General features: G+C 35.5%; 2 protein-coding genes across 2 annotated transcripts; one reads left to right on the forward strand and one right to left on the reverse strand.

Annotated features, from left to right (window-relative positions):
• Positions 1–6,423: 6,423 nt before the first annotated feature.
• Positions 6,424–7,959, reverse strand: LOC119067318 (ubiquitin-like protein 5). The gene is made up of 3 exons (XM_037170229.1): positions 7,737–7,959; positions 7,529–7,667; positions 6,424–6,475 (listed from the first exon to the last, which is right to left on the reverse strand). The coding sequence occupies exons 1-3, from the start codon at positions 7,773–7,775 to the stop codon at positions 6,432–6,434; spliced, it is 222 nt and encodes a 73-aa protein (XP_037026124.1). The 5' UTR covers positions 7,776–7,959; the 3' UTR covers positions 6,424–6,431.
• A 108-nt stretch (positions 7,960–8,067) lies between these two features.
• LOC119067310 (surfeit locus protein 4 homolog) lies at positions 8,068–12,811 on the forward strand. Its single transcript, XM_037170218.1, has 6 exons — positions 8,068–8,465; positions 10,284–10,424; positions 10,495–10,617; positions 10,702–10,932; positions 11,008–11,187; positions 11,252–12,811. The coding sequence occupies exons 1-6, from the start codon at positions 8,415–8,417 to the stop codon at positions 11,336–11,338; spliced, it is 813 nt and encodes a 270-aa protein (XP_037026113.1). The 5' UTR covers positions 8,068–8,414; the 3' UTR covers positions 11,339–12,811.
• Positions 12,812–16,700: the final 3,889 nt, after the last annotated feature.

Below are 16,700 nucleotides of genomic sequence, written 5' to 3' on the forward strand. Positions count from 1 at the left end.
TGATTCAAAGGCAAGGGGGGTAAATAAATAGTTTTCTTTAAGACGTATATAATGATTATGCTTAAATCTCTCCGCTTTATCTGCAATAGACCCTGCTTTCTTAGAGGATTCACTGATGTATGAAGGAGCCAAATCACGTATTGTTACATCCCATAAAAGTGATTTTCCATGAATCCACGGAACTACTGTCATACCATCAGGTCTTTTACCGTCGTCTCTAGAAATACCAGGTGGTTGCAAAATATTGGGAAATCCTGCAGAGGAAAATGCATGACCAAAAACATTATTGACAGAATCGTGTTTAGCAATAATCCCTATCTTTAATTTGCACTATAAACCATGCAAACCGTCCTTCTTAACCACATTACCACAATTACACTTGTACTCTTCACACAACTGGGATCCTAAACGAAGACCAACAGCAATTCTCGCTGCATTGTTATCTAATAGTAAACCTAGTTGACTCGATGGGACAACCTGCAGCCACTTTGAAGATTCTTTGGTAGATGACGCAAGTAGTCTAGCACGAGTAACAGGTTCACTAGAATCTAACATCTCGCTAAAACTGCTCCTAATCACCGGTAGGTCCCAGTTTCGTTGCACCTTTCTCATTTCATCATTATCTGGAATAAAATCGTTAGGAATGATATCTACTATGCTTGAAATGTCATCATCAATTATTCGCAAATTAAATTTACTCAAAATTTCATTCGACAAATCAGATGATGAATACACAGATGACAGATAGGCAGGCATTGCCAAGTCTTCAACTTTCCGAATCCCCAATCCACCAAAAACTAAAGGAAGAGAAGCTTGATCCCAAGCAAAATCTGACAACCTAACATTCGTAATCGCCTCAAGCGTAGAACAGAAAATCTCGTCAACACTTTTCAAACGATCGCGCAGCGAAAAAGTCCTGCAAGTACGCAACAAATAATTAAACCTACAGCTCCCCAAAGACTTCCTAAAAATGCACAAAGCCGGATGAACATCCATTAATTTCAAACTGTCGCACATTATTCTCAACGATTCAACCTTGGAAGAAAAAACCCTCTCTAAACCTGACTCAAAAATCGGATTATTGTTGTTTCGAAATACACGCACGGAATTTTGAAAACCGACACATTTCCTGTCACAGTGTTTTATTTGAGTTTCTGATTTCTTCATAGAAAAATACATGCAAAATTCACAAAAAACCAGTAAACCACAAAACAGAAAATGTGTCGGTTTTCAAAATTCCGCGAGTGTAGGATAAGCAGAAGATAAACGAAATTCAAACTATCCACAACGAAATAGAGCGTTGATTAAATTTACTGAAAAAATGAATTAAAAATAATTGAGTGAAATTTTGGGGAAAACGAAGATTACTACGAAGATGACTCCGAATAATGCAACGATAAATGTTGCGTCATTAAACACATTCAAACAAAATATCAGTAACAAAACCTACATTGAACTGATATTATCTTCGAATGATTTTACTGGCGAAGGTCACAGGAAATGCGTTACCTCTGATGTCATGAAGCAATGACCAACTTTTATAGGTTCCAGCGAATGATAATAAGATTACGTCCTTGTTTCGACGCTTTTATTTTGAAATTTTTACTCGCAGCTCTTTCCACTTTCCTAGCGGAAGCGGAAGCTATAAAATGGGCTTTTCATCCCAAATGCCCACTGACTTCCCAATGTATGTGTCCATTTATAATTTATGAGAAATTTTTGGGCGCCCGCGACACCGGAAGAGAAAGCAAGAATCGAAACAGAAAATTCTCGTCTAACTTGCACGTCTAGTGGAAGCTATAAAATGGGCCATGGAATGGAAATGATTTCATTATCTGATACATTTGCTCAGACAATTGCGGTAAAAGTTGGACAGTTTGACTAGCGGGAATTAGGTTCTTGACTTCTTGTCGCGAGCCTCCAACTTCCCACTCGTCAAAATGGTAATGACCATGGACGTAATCTTGTGATTCAACTTCCGAATTCCATTTGAAGAAATCGATGTTTTTCGAGGCAATTTTTTTTCGGCATTCGGTTATTCCGGACATGAATGCACTTTAACTGAAAGGAGTTGAGTAACAAGATTTTATTTCTTTTCGTAGAGCTTGCTTTCAATGGGATAATGACAATGCGCATGTCGACTGACACAATTTTTGATACCGATTTTACATGCGTTCTTTTGTTGGCTAGCAGCTTGAGTAGTATACAAACAAAAAATCAGTTGAGAATCTCTTGAGACAACTTGAGATGATAGGAAGAAGAATTCAAAATTGTATATAATTTGAAGGTTTACGAGTGACGAATGAATATACTGTCGGAGTCCAAAACAGTCAGTGGACTGACACTATAATGTTGTGTTAATATTCTCTGTTTGGACAGAAAGTGGTCGGTTAGAGTTGTCATACCTAAATAACGAGCGTTCCGAATCCTTTTATCTTAAATTTCATTTTTCTCATTTCTTTCTGTTATCTGTACATGGATTCAACAGAGAGAACGTAAAGCAGAGCCAAAAATCGTTTTTTAAAAAACACAATTTTGTTATGAGTTTGCCGATTTTGGGAATTGATAGTAATGGAACTTATCGAAATGAAAACAAAATCCAATTTTGAACTGAACGCACGTAATACACAAAAACGGACATTTGAGCAAAGTTACATTTTTCATTGCACAAAAACGGAATCTGAACGGGCCACGATTTGTTTACTCTTTTGTTCCAATCTTATAGGATTTCGAACAGTGATTTAGGTGATTTAGGAAAATCATGTCCACTTACCTTCTAGTGCGTATGCTATTTGAGTTGATTTGATATTGGATGGGCGTGTTGTTTTATCGAAATTCTAATAGCAGTTTCAAATTGATAACTGAGAAGAAGAATCACTTTCGTTTGAAAAAATGACAACGATTGTCAGCACAATGCAATACTACGCTGACAGACGGCGCTGCAGATTTTCTTCCTGTCGTTTCGTTTTTCTTCTTGGATAGGCTCACATAAATTTATATTTTAACACTCGGATAGGTTGTTTGTGTACCTGTTTTGGACGATTGATTTTAGGCAATTTCGCGGATTGTAGGCCGAACGAAGTGACTATACACTAAAAAAAGTCAAAAATTTCGGGTTACCCGAACCCGACCTGATTAAATTTAAAATTTCGGGTTCAGTTCAGGTTCGGGTCGAACTCGAAATTGAAAATTCAGGTTCAGGTCACATTCGGGTTGAACAATTTCGGGTTCAGGTCGGGTTCGGATTAAACCCGAAATCGAAAATTCAAGTTCGAGTTGAACCCGAAATAATTTTTCAGGTTCGGGATAAATCAAGTTCGGGTTCCGGTCTGGCCGAACCCGACCCGTTCCGAGCCTTATCGGGCCCGAAGCATGAAAATACATTAATCAGTCACGACATCACTCTTAAATTAATTCCGTCGACTTTTTTTTTGTTCGTTTCGCAATTTAAACAGCGGAATGTATTTGATGCGGTAGTGGTGTAAATAGGATCGTATTCGTATAAATTTGTTGTTGTTAGTTTTCCATCTGGTTTCATTGGCATCTTCACATTGTATTTCCTAAATTAGACTTATCGTATTACTGTATGAAATTTTGTTTCTTTTGAATTGAAATAAATTTTGTTCGTTGATAAATACAAACAATGTGTGATTGGCATTCGCCGACCCAACCCGAATTAAATTTTTGAAAACCGATAACTCTAAGCCCGAATGATTTTAAACCTGACCCGATATGAATTTTCAAACCCGCGAAATTGAAACTCGAATATGAAAGATTTATATTTAATATTACTGGGCAATTATATGACTTATTTCTTTTAGGTTTTGAACAATTTTCGTATGAACATAAAAAAAATATATAAGACCCGACGCGACACGATAAAAGTGATTTGAAAACCCGACCCATCCCGAATCAGGCACAGTTCAATTTATGTTATACATTCCCCATTGTTATACTCACTCGTTGGTCTATAGAGTGTTATGATGAAAGAGAAGCAGATATTTTGACAAGTACCCCAAAGCAAGTTAAAATAAACTGGTCTTCTGACCTCTCGCTCTCAACGCACCGCGTTGAAAGAGAAGCAAATACTTTGACAAGTACCTCAAGGCAAGTTATAATAACTAGTCTTCGGTTTTCTCGCTCTGATCATAACAGTCTATTAGTCTGTATGCATTAACAAAAAGTTCGATGAATTGCTGAAATCCAAAAAAGTTGAAAAACAGCACCTGAAATTGTGGACGGTAGATTTTAGAGAATTTCGTGAGCTGTAGCCCGAACGAAGTGAGACCGACAAACAACTTCTCATGCTGAGGGCCTAAATTACGAGGAAATTTATGTCCAAGGCATGAAAACTGACTTTACCTTACCTCTTCGAGTGTGACTAAAACAGTTAGGAACGTAATGTCCTTCTATTTGATACAAGGTGATGATATATGCGTGGGCATAAGGAAAGCGGCTGACTATTGGCGAGAATCGACTGTTGACTATATCAAAAAACTTGAAGGTCTTAAAAGAGACTGCATCAATGCATCTCACCATTATTTCAAGAATTTTGTATGTGAAAAAATCATCTCTTCTAGGTAGATTTTAGTCAAACTAATGTTGTGATAGCTCATTTTGTAGGGTTTTCAATAGCGAATCTAGCAAGCGTACACTTTCGATAGGTAAATCTAAAAATTTATTGGTTTCGCTGTTGGAAGGCTCAAAAACGGGGCATTTTTACGAGTATGGAGACAATTAACATTTTAAATGCAGCGAGTAAATAAAATTTTTTGACAGAAAATCGATTATTAATCATGAATAACACATTTAAAAGCTGAAAATAGTAAAACTTAGTTTTTTAAGAGAAGTCAATTTGTTATATTTATAAAAATTAGTTAAATTATAACCTTAGAATGTCAAACTAAAATTATTAATATTTTAATATTTTAAATCCCTCAAATAGCCCCTATTAATTGATTGACTTTATTTTTTATAATATGTATAAAAAAAAATTTGAATTGTTTCGATCAAATGCGAACCACTAACTGTGTATTTTCGCAGACATCAAGAGTTTTTATATGAAGCCATTCTTTATGCGGACTTCCCCTGATGTCCTATGAAACGATATAGTCAACAAAAAATATCTCAGTTACTCTGAAACTCTGTGTTATACACCTAGTACTTCCCCGATCCTACTAGAGGTAAAGAAACCGAGTTATTTCCACATGAAATTCTAAGAATTTATACGATTTGTTAAATATTTAATTTAACAATTCACAATATTTGCAAAGCATGGCATGGTAATATATCAATTTGCTTGAGAGGAAATACTTTATGCGTAAAGGTGCATCAGGCATCAGTCATATCATTCCGAAAGTATCGTTCATTGCGATGTTATTTCTATGTTTTTCTGAATTGATTTCGTAACAAATATTCAAATTTATTGTGGCAATAAATATTGCTCAATGAATAACTGTCCCAGCAGTCTGTCCTTGTCCCACACAATGCCATTATAAAACATGAATGTCTGATATATTATGAACGCCACCCACACTGGCAATTTAAAATGATAAAATGAAAAATAAACATTCCAAAACAGATCGTTAAGGTCCCAAAATACAAAAAATATTAAAAAAACAAAAATTTCACTCGCCCTTAGTCATCGAAATGTTTCAAAGAACATGCAACTCTTCGTAGGGCATTGCTAATATAATGCATGAGTTATTTCACACAAAGTTACTAGATTTTAACGCAACCACAGCCGACAACGGATCTGAAGGATCTAATATTGTGTTTACTATCTGATAAGAATGACGAATTTGTTAGCATCCCGTCAAAATACTTTTTTCCCGTTTACGCATTCCACCAGTTGTTCGTTTCAATCGATTTTATTTTTTTTTTATCAAAGTACTCCGCTCACACTAATCAGTCGATGTGCACGTAATGTTTACCGGTTGTTCGAAAATGGCAAAACTAATTTATTATATTTTACGACCTGTGTAAAACTCAATTCCATTGTTCACATCAATTTCCATGCACTCCAATTATTATTTGGTGAAATTTTTAATTTCAAACATAATGAGAACGGAAATGTTTTCAAATTATCGACTCGGTTTTCAGTCGCATTATTTGTCCAGTGCTGCTATAAATATGAGCGGAATTTTGATGGAAAACGACTTCGAACAACTTTATGGTAAGTTCGGAACGAAAATGAGCAAACTTTTCGATGGAAAATTAATTTTCGTTTGTGTCTTATTTTTGTTCTGACCTTAGCTCTGTGCTGGAAGAGAGATAGACAATTTGAAATCCGCGAGAATTTTGGTCCACAGTATTCCGTTTCCAGTTATAGTCCAGTCTACATGTTTCCATTGCAGCTACACGAGAATAGTTTATAACAAAACATTGGATTTACGTTAGAAATTTGTTTTTATTATTTTTTTGTTGTTGGCTTATTGATAGTACAGTTCTAGGTTCATTCCGTCGTGGATTTCGTCTGAAAATAAAAGAAAAATCGCCTGTTAACAGAAATGTCTTTTAATCACACCAATGCGTAAGGTAATGCATGTTGAGTCAAAAGTGGATGGTAATTCAGAAGTTTACATGGATGGTTACTAACCATTGGTTAGGATTGAGTAGTTAATGTTTCGCTTATTATTTACGCCTTAAAACATCTGTTGGCTAACAAGTTTAGAAATTTACGTGTTGGTTGGTTACACTAATTCTGATCAGGGTCTGAGCTAAAACTCAAAATTTTCTCCAAAAGATACTCTGCATAAAACTAGAGGCCGTACCGGAATCAAACCTTCAAACGCTCCATAATAATTAATCAACGGAAATAGATCCATATATTCAAAACAAAGGTTTATGAGTAAAGTCTGCGATAACAAGGCACTGTTTCCATCAAATAATGCAAGCGATGCCACAATACTGCTCCCAATTGAGGAAATATACCGGATTTTTCTAGTCGAATTTTTAAATCGATTTGCGAAAACGCAATTAGGTAGACCGTCTCGACATGCTCTTTGAATGTATGTACACAACGATTGACATCACAGTCGACAGAGCAGAGCAGACAGCGTAGATTGAAGGTGAATGGTTTAAACAAAAGGTATTTGCTTGATAGAGTGTGTGATCATCAAAACAGCTGCACAATGATCGGGAAATGGTTTACATCCAACTTCACAAAGATGTCAAAGGAACAGACGCTACTGAGCCAAAATTTTAACTTTTGTTTTAGACGCCACAACGTAGGTTGGATGCTTCTATTAAGACAATTGAATGACATGAGTTGGTGTATTTAGGGAAATTTCTCAATCTGTTAGAGGTTGAAATGCTTTGTTAAACGTTGTAAAACGGTGTATAAGCTGATTAGATTAAGTGAACAAAACTGTCAACGTTACTGCTTCTACACGGTCAAGGAATCGATGTTACTTCTAGCCAACAGACGACAGTAAGCCCTACAGTAGAACTTCTACCTTTCAACTGGGACTAACGGAAACGCAGAGTAAAGAAAAATGTAAATTCTGATGTAAACCGCAACACTTACAATCACACAGCTTGATTTGATCCTTAAAGATTGTGTACCATTTCTTCAATATAATTTTATCGTATTTCGTTCCGGTCTGGGCAGCTATGAGTTTCTTTAGATCGCCAATGGTATCTTCCGGATTGCATTTCACTCGAACCTGCAAAGTGGATGAATGTAAAAATAATGTCACATCGTTTCTCGACCATTCCCGGTGAAAGACACTCACCTTTTTGCCGAGTCGATCATTACAGGTGATTTCAATCATTTTGTTGACGGACAACCAATGTCAAAGGTAATTTTTTTCGAAACGTGGTGTTGGGTGATGAATGTTGTGTTCCTTTTCCTCGGCGGAGCGATAATTGCGCCAGAGATTTATGATATCACCAAACAAATCGTTGGAAATCGTATACTGACAAACACAAAACAAGAGGTGTTTGACAGCTGTCAATGTTCATTTTGGACGTTTATGACATCATTTCAGCGATTTCAGCAAAAATGATTCAGCAATGAATTCAACCAGCGCAATGTTTTGAATTTGATTTCAATTTTAAATCGTTTCGTTGCGATGAAAACGAAATACTTTGCTGTGAAAATCCGATTTTTATTTATTCAAAATTATCCGACCCACTTCGATCGGCTAAACCCGGTGGTGTAACAATAAAATGTAATTCCGAACACAATTTGACCGGAACCACCACATCAAAGTAATCAGTAGTGTCAGCAGTCCGACGAAACGTCAAACAATTCATCTGATAAATGTTCCACATCACTTTCACCATTTTTACCCGTACACCAACGACAACACATATTATACAGTTCTGTTGCCAAAAATATTTCGAATTGTCGCTACGCCGCTAGTGAAACAACCAATTTTAACTTAGATTTTCTTCATTTATTTGACAATATGAACATTCCGAACGAATATCTCGCGAAAACAGAGGACATAGCGGATCAAGTAAGTGCAAAATTGAGTGTTTATTAAAGTGTTGCGTTTTATTATTCGATCGTAAAAATATTCTGTTGACGGCGCGTAAATATTTTGGTATTTTGTTCAAAATTTGTGTCAACGTCATCGTTTTCCACAAACTTGTTGGTTGGTTATTAATGATTGGCTGTTTGTAGAAGGACATTTAGCAATAAAAAATGTGGAGTGCAATGATTTGTACGTTTCGCTGTACAATTACCCGAATGAATTACGTTTTTTTGGCAGGCTGTAGGCCAAAGAACAAATAGATAACAGAAAGTATCAGCAAGACAACAACATAATGTCGTTCTGTGAAAAAGTGGTCTTTAATCACTGTCACTCAGGTCTCATCACTGTTGAAAACTTTGGTTTTAACATAAAGTCGGACGTTCGATTTCTATGCTCCACGTAAACAGTTTTTTTTACATTCGTCTTCCGTATATATGGCGATATTTAAATTCATAAGCCAATTCATTCAGACAACGAGTTGTGTCAGTATAATGCAATCACCATAAAGGACACGTATCCCCTTTTACGTGTGACGAAAGGCTATAATAGCAAACAAAGTCGGGAAAAAAAGGATTTTGACGGGATGCTAATAAATTCGTCATTCTTATCAGATAGTAAACACGACTTTAGATGCTCCAGATCCGTAGTGAATGTGGAGCACTTCTATTTGATTTAGAAAAAACACACAACACAAAACATCAACACTTTGAATTTAGCTTTGTATTGTATAGTATAGTGTATTGAATGCACTTCGAATGATGTCTGGTTGTAGTTTCTAATCTAATTCTATCTGACTTGACAACTTTTCATTGTTCGACGACGTCGGCAATTTTTTTTTTTGATTTTTCTTTAATTCCAAAGTGAAAGTAATATTTGACCCACGTGTAAATTACAATCAGCTGATAACGATTTCGTATCATGGCATCCCTGTTATCAACAGGTTCGGGCACTGCTATCTATTACTGGCTCTATTCGGCATACATTTTTGAAACCCTGACGCCTAGCTCTCGGTATTTTTTCGCCTTCAAATCTCGCTCAACGCAACCATGCCTTGGTCTAAGCATTGTCCTCTGTCCTCGCCGATGTGAAGAATTCATTGCTGTCATAATAAATGAATCCTTCACATCAATATCTGTCGATTGGCTTCGATTGTTTCATCAAATAGTTCACTGATATTGATCTGCGTGTACTGTCCGAATAGATTAGACACGTTGGTGCTTTCAGTATTGCGAGCGGGCCGGTTTTCGATTCTAATTATTAGTCACATTCCCTTCTCATGTTACACAACGGTGCAAACTTGATTTTATAGTTATAAAGCAACGAGTTTTTGAAGAGGTATTACATGACTGCACTACTTCGTAGATGTACTATAGTCCACTCTTACCGACAATAGATAAAAATAGGCAATGGACCTTGGATAGTATTCTCTTATAAAGCGAAATGTTTCAACTATTCAAGCACCATATTTTGTATCAAATACTCGACGACACCTCAAACAAAGTTGTGTGAAGTGTAGAGATCATACGTGGTGGTGTGGTGAAACTCTTCCCATTTTATCGGTTTTGACATTAACAATTCGTACGATTTTTTAACGAATTCGTTGAGTCTCACCAACATTCTAAATGTACGTCAAACAAATCCCTAGGATCGTCAGCATGACAATTATTATTTGATTTGCCGGGCAATGACTTCGTTCGATTTAATAAAAAAAAATCACTTGAAACAACATTGAGATCCGAACTGTGTCTGGTACCACCATATGGAATGCTTCTAACAATTTTATGTTTATTTACATTGCAGGTGATTAGGAAAGGAAAATACGTCCTACCAACACTAGCCCGACTATGTTTAATAGCAACGTTCCTCGAAGATGGATTACGAATGTACTTCCAATGGAATGAACAAAGGGAATACATGGATATGAGTTGGGGATGTGGAAAGGTACGTAGCTCTAACACTGATAAAATTTTCTCCCTCGTCTCTTCACATTATTGGTGTTCATCCATTACAGTTCTTAGCTACAGTTTTCGTCATAGTTAATTTATTTGGTCAATTGGGTGGTTGTGTCATGGTCATGGGACGATTGAAAGTCGAAATTGCCTGTGGACTACTGTTTTTCATTGTTGTTTTACAAGTGAGTACAAATCCGATGCGGTTGCAGGCGACTGCATTCGTACCATAGCAACATAACACATTAATGTTGTTTTGTCTACCACAGACTGTAGCTTACTCAATTCTATGGGATATTCAATTCTTACTCCGGAATTTGGCGCTGATCGGCGCACTGCTGCTGGTATTGGCCGAATCTCGAGTGGAAGGACGAAGTTTATTCGCTGGTGTTCCGTCACTCGGTGAAAATAAGCCGAAAAATGTAATGCAACTTGCTGGACGATGCCTGCTCGTATTCATGTTCATTACATTGATTCGATTTGAGCTCAGTTTTCTGCAGGTGAGTCGATCGATCGATCTGTCATAAAGAAAAATTCTTTGCCGAAATCGGTCCTAATCAATTCCGTCGTTTTAGATCGTTCAAGACATTGTCGGCTCAATTTTGATGGTTTTGGTGACCATTGGTTATAAGACAAAATTGGCAGCGTTGACGTTGGTGTTGTTATTGACCGTACTTAATCTGTACCATAATGCATGGTGGACAATACCCGCATACAAACCGCTGAGGGACTTCTTGAAGTACGACTTCTTCCAGGTGAGCGTTCTACACATGTCTGTTTTTTTCAGAAGTTTAAAATTTTGTGAATTCTCTGTTTCAGACATTATCCGTCATCGGAGGACTACTGATGATTGTATCATTAGGACCGGGTGGTGTATCAATGGACGAGCATAAAAAGAAGTGGTAGAAGCGAATTTAATTAAAGTAAAAGAAAAATGATTCAAGAGACAAATCATCCTTCCTTTTTACAATATCCTCCCTCATATAATTTTACATTTTTACATCCAACAAACTGTTTCGTCATATAAATTAAAAGCGCCGCCGGCTGACTGTACATACTTAGGGAACATTTTCATTTTTGTTTTAATCGAACGGAAGAGATTGACGACGAGGATACAGATTAGACAGACAAGCTACATCCATCAAACATATTTGACATTTTGTCGGTAACGAGAAGAAAAGTGTTGTTGATTTTGAAACGGAATTTTTGTTTTTAATTTATTTTTATTTTGTTGAAACGAATTTGTGTTGAATTTCCAATCAGTTTTTCTTCCACATAAATTGCCTCGGTACATACAATTCCAAAAAAAAGTCTTTTTCTTTACATTGATTCCTTGACCACACACCATCAGTTATCGTCGAAAAATCATTTTTTTTTTAACGATCCGTGCTGATTTATCGACAACGAACCAACATTTTTCATGTCCAGTCCATAGAGTTTGTTGCATTTTTTTTTTCTATTTTATTGCCTCGCCCATGCGAAAATTGATCATTACATTGTAGTTTGCCCGCGGCGAAAATGATCCATTGCACGAAGAATATTTTTGTTTTTTGATAATCAATTTTCGCATGGGACAGGAATACATTGGATGCTGCTACGTAATTTATTAATTCGGAAACGACATTTTGATACTCGCAAACTCGATCATGTGTCTTTTTCAAACAACTTGCTTCGGTAACTGTTTGTTTTAAACCTGCGGCTCGGAAATGCAACCTTTACAGTTCTCGAAAAGATAGTTAGAAATTGTTCGAAAAGTCGTACACTCAGAGACAGTGAAATTTCAGCATGAATTTGAGTCAACTGGTTTTCAGCTGATCCACACAACTGTTTATATATTACGGTTGAAGATGTCTATGCACACACATGATAGTGGTAAAACCGTATAAGGACGTATAAACAGTTTTGCTTGTCTGTGTGGATCAGCTGAAAAACAGCTGAAGCAAATTCATGCTGAAATTCCACTGCCTCCAACTGTAAAATATTCCTTGAATTTTCTGGTTTTTCTTAAATTTCAAAAAAAAACATGAAAATGCAAGAAGTTTAAAGTAATTTAAAGTCGCCAATTTGTTAATTTTCTGAATTTCGAGAACTTGCAAAGAAAAAACTAAAAATGATTTCTCAAAACTATGCCCTGGTAACTACCGAAGTTTGTTGTTCAAAGATCACTTTTGTGAGTTTGGTTGTTGTCCCAAAATTGTTCCTCATATAATGAATCACTTTCGCAGCATCAAATGTAATCTAAACTATTACGTATCGTTGCGTTGTAATTATCATTTTTTGTTTGTAATTATTTTCGTATATAGGTAGAAAGAGAGAGCAAGAAATTAAGGATCACTAAAAAAGAGAAAAAGAAGAAAAATAAATAAAGAAGAAAATGAAAAAAGAAAAGAAAAATATTTTTGTATAAAAAGAAAACAAAATGACTCTCAAACGAACGGATTGTTTTGTTTTATTTCATTGCTGTGCAATTTTTTCGAATTGATGTTTTAGGACCTCTATGCAATCCTTTTTGAGACAAAATTTTTAAAAAACCAATTTTATAAATGGCGAACGCAACAATATTTTTGAAGTTCAACTTTTTTTTTGTTTGTTTAGCGAAAGAAAAAAACTTAGTTTTATACGATGACAATGAGAGATGATTGATTGCGTTTTTTTTGTTTTTTTTTGATTAAATAAATTATAATTCCAATTATTTTTAAAACATAAATTGTCCTACTGTGTCTGAATTTTTGTATTACGGATTTTTAAGGCCGCTTTCATTGGGCATAAATTTTGTCCCATTATTGGTAAGTAAATTCTTTTCTTCCAGATCCAGAATTTAATAAAGATCTGACTCGAGTGGGTTTCAATTAAATGCATTTTCTGTGTACAAAATCAAAAAATTTAAGCTTCTCACTCGAGGTACCATCGCGAAAGGGAGTAACAACTATTTATAATTTTTTCTATTTTTCTATTTTTTTTATATACAAACAATTATATTTTTACATCTTTAAACGGTTTCACCACTATCACGTGCATGCATTCGTGCATACGTTCTTCTATCGAAAATTAATTACAAAAAATTCGATACAGTGAACGACATCTCAAATGTCTCACTGTCATTTTTTTCAGAGAATGTCATTGTAAATTTGCAATGACACAAAAAAATTCTCAGAAAAATTTGACAGTGAGACATTTGAGATGTCGTTCACTGTATTTCGATAAATCAATAAAAATACTTACAAATGAGGTTCTATCGATTTTTGATAATTAAACGATAAATATATCGATTTTCGATACTTTGATTATTATCGATAATTATTGAATTATTGAAAATGTGATACAGTGACTAATTCTTAAAAACCAGCCACTCTTGAGAACATTAAGAGTCATATCGCCAAGACTTCAGACTATTGGGGAACAAGCGGTCTCCGATTTTAATGAGTGATAGCTCGTTGGATTCGTCTTTCAATTCTAGTAAACACGTATCTTTCACTTTTTCTAAAAAAAAATTATTTTCTGTCAAAAGCTCTTAAGAATGAATTTGCCAAGGTATCGAACAACTGAGATTCAAGCCACATCCGATCCGAATGATCGATGGCTCTATAGAATTGCTAGCTCCCTTGACAATTTTGTGGAACAACTTTTTTCTGGTTGTCTTTTTATTTTTGGCAGTAAAGTTGTGAAAGTGAGCTGTTGAAAAATATTTATTTGAGAACTAAAAGTTGAATCAGGTCAGGTAAGGTTTTTGGTTTGAAGCAACCTGACCTGATCTTCATCTGATTTTTTTCAAACCTTCGTGGCTCTTTGGTTGACAAACCTTATTTCGTTAAATATGCTTAGAAGCATTATGCTATTAAGGCGAAGCTGTGGGCAATAATCATACGGAAGTGTGACCTTTCTTTTTTATATTGAGTTTCAAAGTTGATAAAACTCAATATAAAAATGAAAGGTCACGCTTCCGTATTGCCCACAGCTTCGCCTTAATATCATAATGCTTCTACGCATATTTAACGAAATAAGGTTGGTCAGTAGAAGTTTACAGAGATAATTCTGACTTGCAAATCTGTCTTCAAATCCAACCTATTCTTCGCTGTCTTATTGGATTTTCATACAAGACTGCCTATCAGAATTATCTCTATAAACAAAGAGTACCTCATAACGATCCTTGATTATGACCTAACCTAATCCAATGCACTGAAATCAGGGCCGTACTTAGCTATATTTGAGATGTTTAAATACCGTTTTTTTTTCAATTTCCTCATACAATTTTGTATTCCAACTCAGCGCCTGCCCTGACCTTACCTATAAAAACCCGTTTGACTTCAGTTTGACATAGCACAAACTAAAACTTAGCTCTGCTGTTTGTCCCTTTGAAAGTAAAACGTTGTTACACAAATAGAAAACCTACCTTTTAACACATTCAAAATAATTGCGGCTGAGTTAAACCCCTTGGTGTGAACCAGGCACAGGGCGGCAAGCAATTTTTGCTTGTAGGTCGGCCAATTTTGAACATATTTCGTCTGTTTTCGCTTTATTAGATAGGTATGTATTAACCTACCAACCAGGGAAAAAAAAGTTTAAAAAAAAGCTCTTGGAGTGAGCTCTTATCTGGCTACTCGGCCGTACAGTGAACGTGGAGTATTTTGTCAATATCTCGAGTAAATTTTGACCGAATTTCATGATTTTTTTTTTGTTTGAAAGGTATTAACGAATGTAAAGCGTCTGTACTATTTCCGGTCTCCTAACAAAATGGCTGCCGGCGGCCATATTGGATTTTATTAAAAGTTATGTATCTTGGGGAAAATGATACTTAGAGAGTTTCTGTTAACATAGAAGTAATTGGTTATGTGTGTGGGGTGTTTCAGGCATTCCATATATATAGACATCTATATATATCTATATTCACCTATATTGAGCTATGTACAGGCATATAGAGATAAATAATATATAAAATATAGGTAAATAGCTGTTTAAATAGAAATTTATGAAAGATGACTTCGTACGGGGCTGTATATATTGCCTCTGGCAATTTATTTGTATATGATAACAAGGCAAAGAGTGGATAATGTAAGTGATTTTAAAGGGCGAATAGCATTTCAGTAGAGAAGAAAATAAAGTAAGAGAAATGAAGAGTTCCACAGTAAAGGCTTTTGATACGAATAGGTGTTTCGTACGGGTCGGCGTTAGCTATGTTTTTATCGTGCTTTGTCATCAATATAAGTCATAGCACCATGAACGATAATTTTAAATCGAAATTCGAAAGAGGTGACGAGATGCAAGATATTGTTGAAAATTATTAGGAATATATAGAGACACTCGTCACTAGAGCCATAAATGATGTTTAATTAAAAAAAGCCATAAATTCATGAAGATTATTTTTAACACATTTAACACAGATTACAGCGTCGACATCCGATTCCGGCGACGATGATGTAACGTCTGGAACCACCTCTGAAGACATCGGCTCACCCGTAAAGATTACGAAACACCGTTCTCCGAAAAAGAAGGTAACGATGTTGTCCAAAAATATTTTGTTGTTCTAACATTTTTTTGATTTCATTGATGGATTTATCAGACAGTTGCCATTATGCGTGTATGGTCGCCAGAAAAATCGACAAGATATTGTAGAAAATACAAGACATTGTAAAAAAGAAAAGAATAGCCGCCGGCGTATCATATATCGTTCTAAATGAGGTTATACAGCAGGAGGTGAAATTCACACCTTGAGAACATATTTTTTTATCATTAAAAAAAATAATTTCATTTATATTTTCTGCAGAAAACTATACAATTCACGTGGAGTGTGTTCGAAGACAAAATGCAGTACGAAACCGTAAGTATTCCGTTGCCGTTGTTGCAGTTTTTTTTAGCATAGTAGTAATTTACAATATTCAGGTCCAATTCAAATCACGGTCGTTGATCCGAAACTATGACAAAATAGTTTCGATTCTTAGTATTTTCCGCGACGTGACGGTGATACCTTATTCTAAGGATGAATTCACATTTACTCCGTTTTGCCACCATCTTGCCTGACAAATGTTTTTAAACAATAGAAAAGAGGTGTAGGCGTAAACGGAGGCAAAACGTAGTGACACAGTAAAACATATTTGAATTAGGTCACCTTCGCGTCGCTGTGTGTCATCAGGACATATTTTAAGGAATTACATTCTTAAATGTACTAAAAATTCACAAAAAATCACAAAAATTCTTAAATATCATACGAAGATGGTTGGTTGGCTAGAAACATGAATAAGAACTGAGAGAGTCCTAAAACGAACATACAGGT

This window comes from Bradysia coprophila (genome assembly GCF_014529535.1).
Source record: "Bradysia coprophila strain Holo2 chromosome X unlocalized genomic scaffold, BU_Bcop_v1 contig_12, whole genome shotgun sequence".
NCBI classification, from domain to species: domain Eukaryota; kingdom Metazoa; phylum Arthropoda; class Insecta; order Diptera; family Sciaridae; genus Bradysia; species Bradysia coprophila.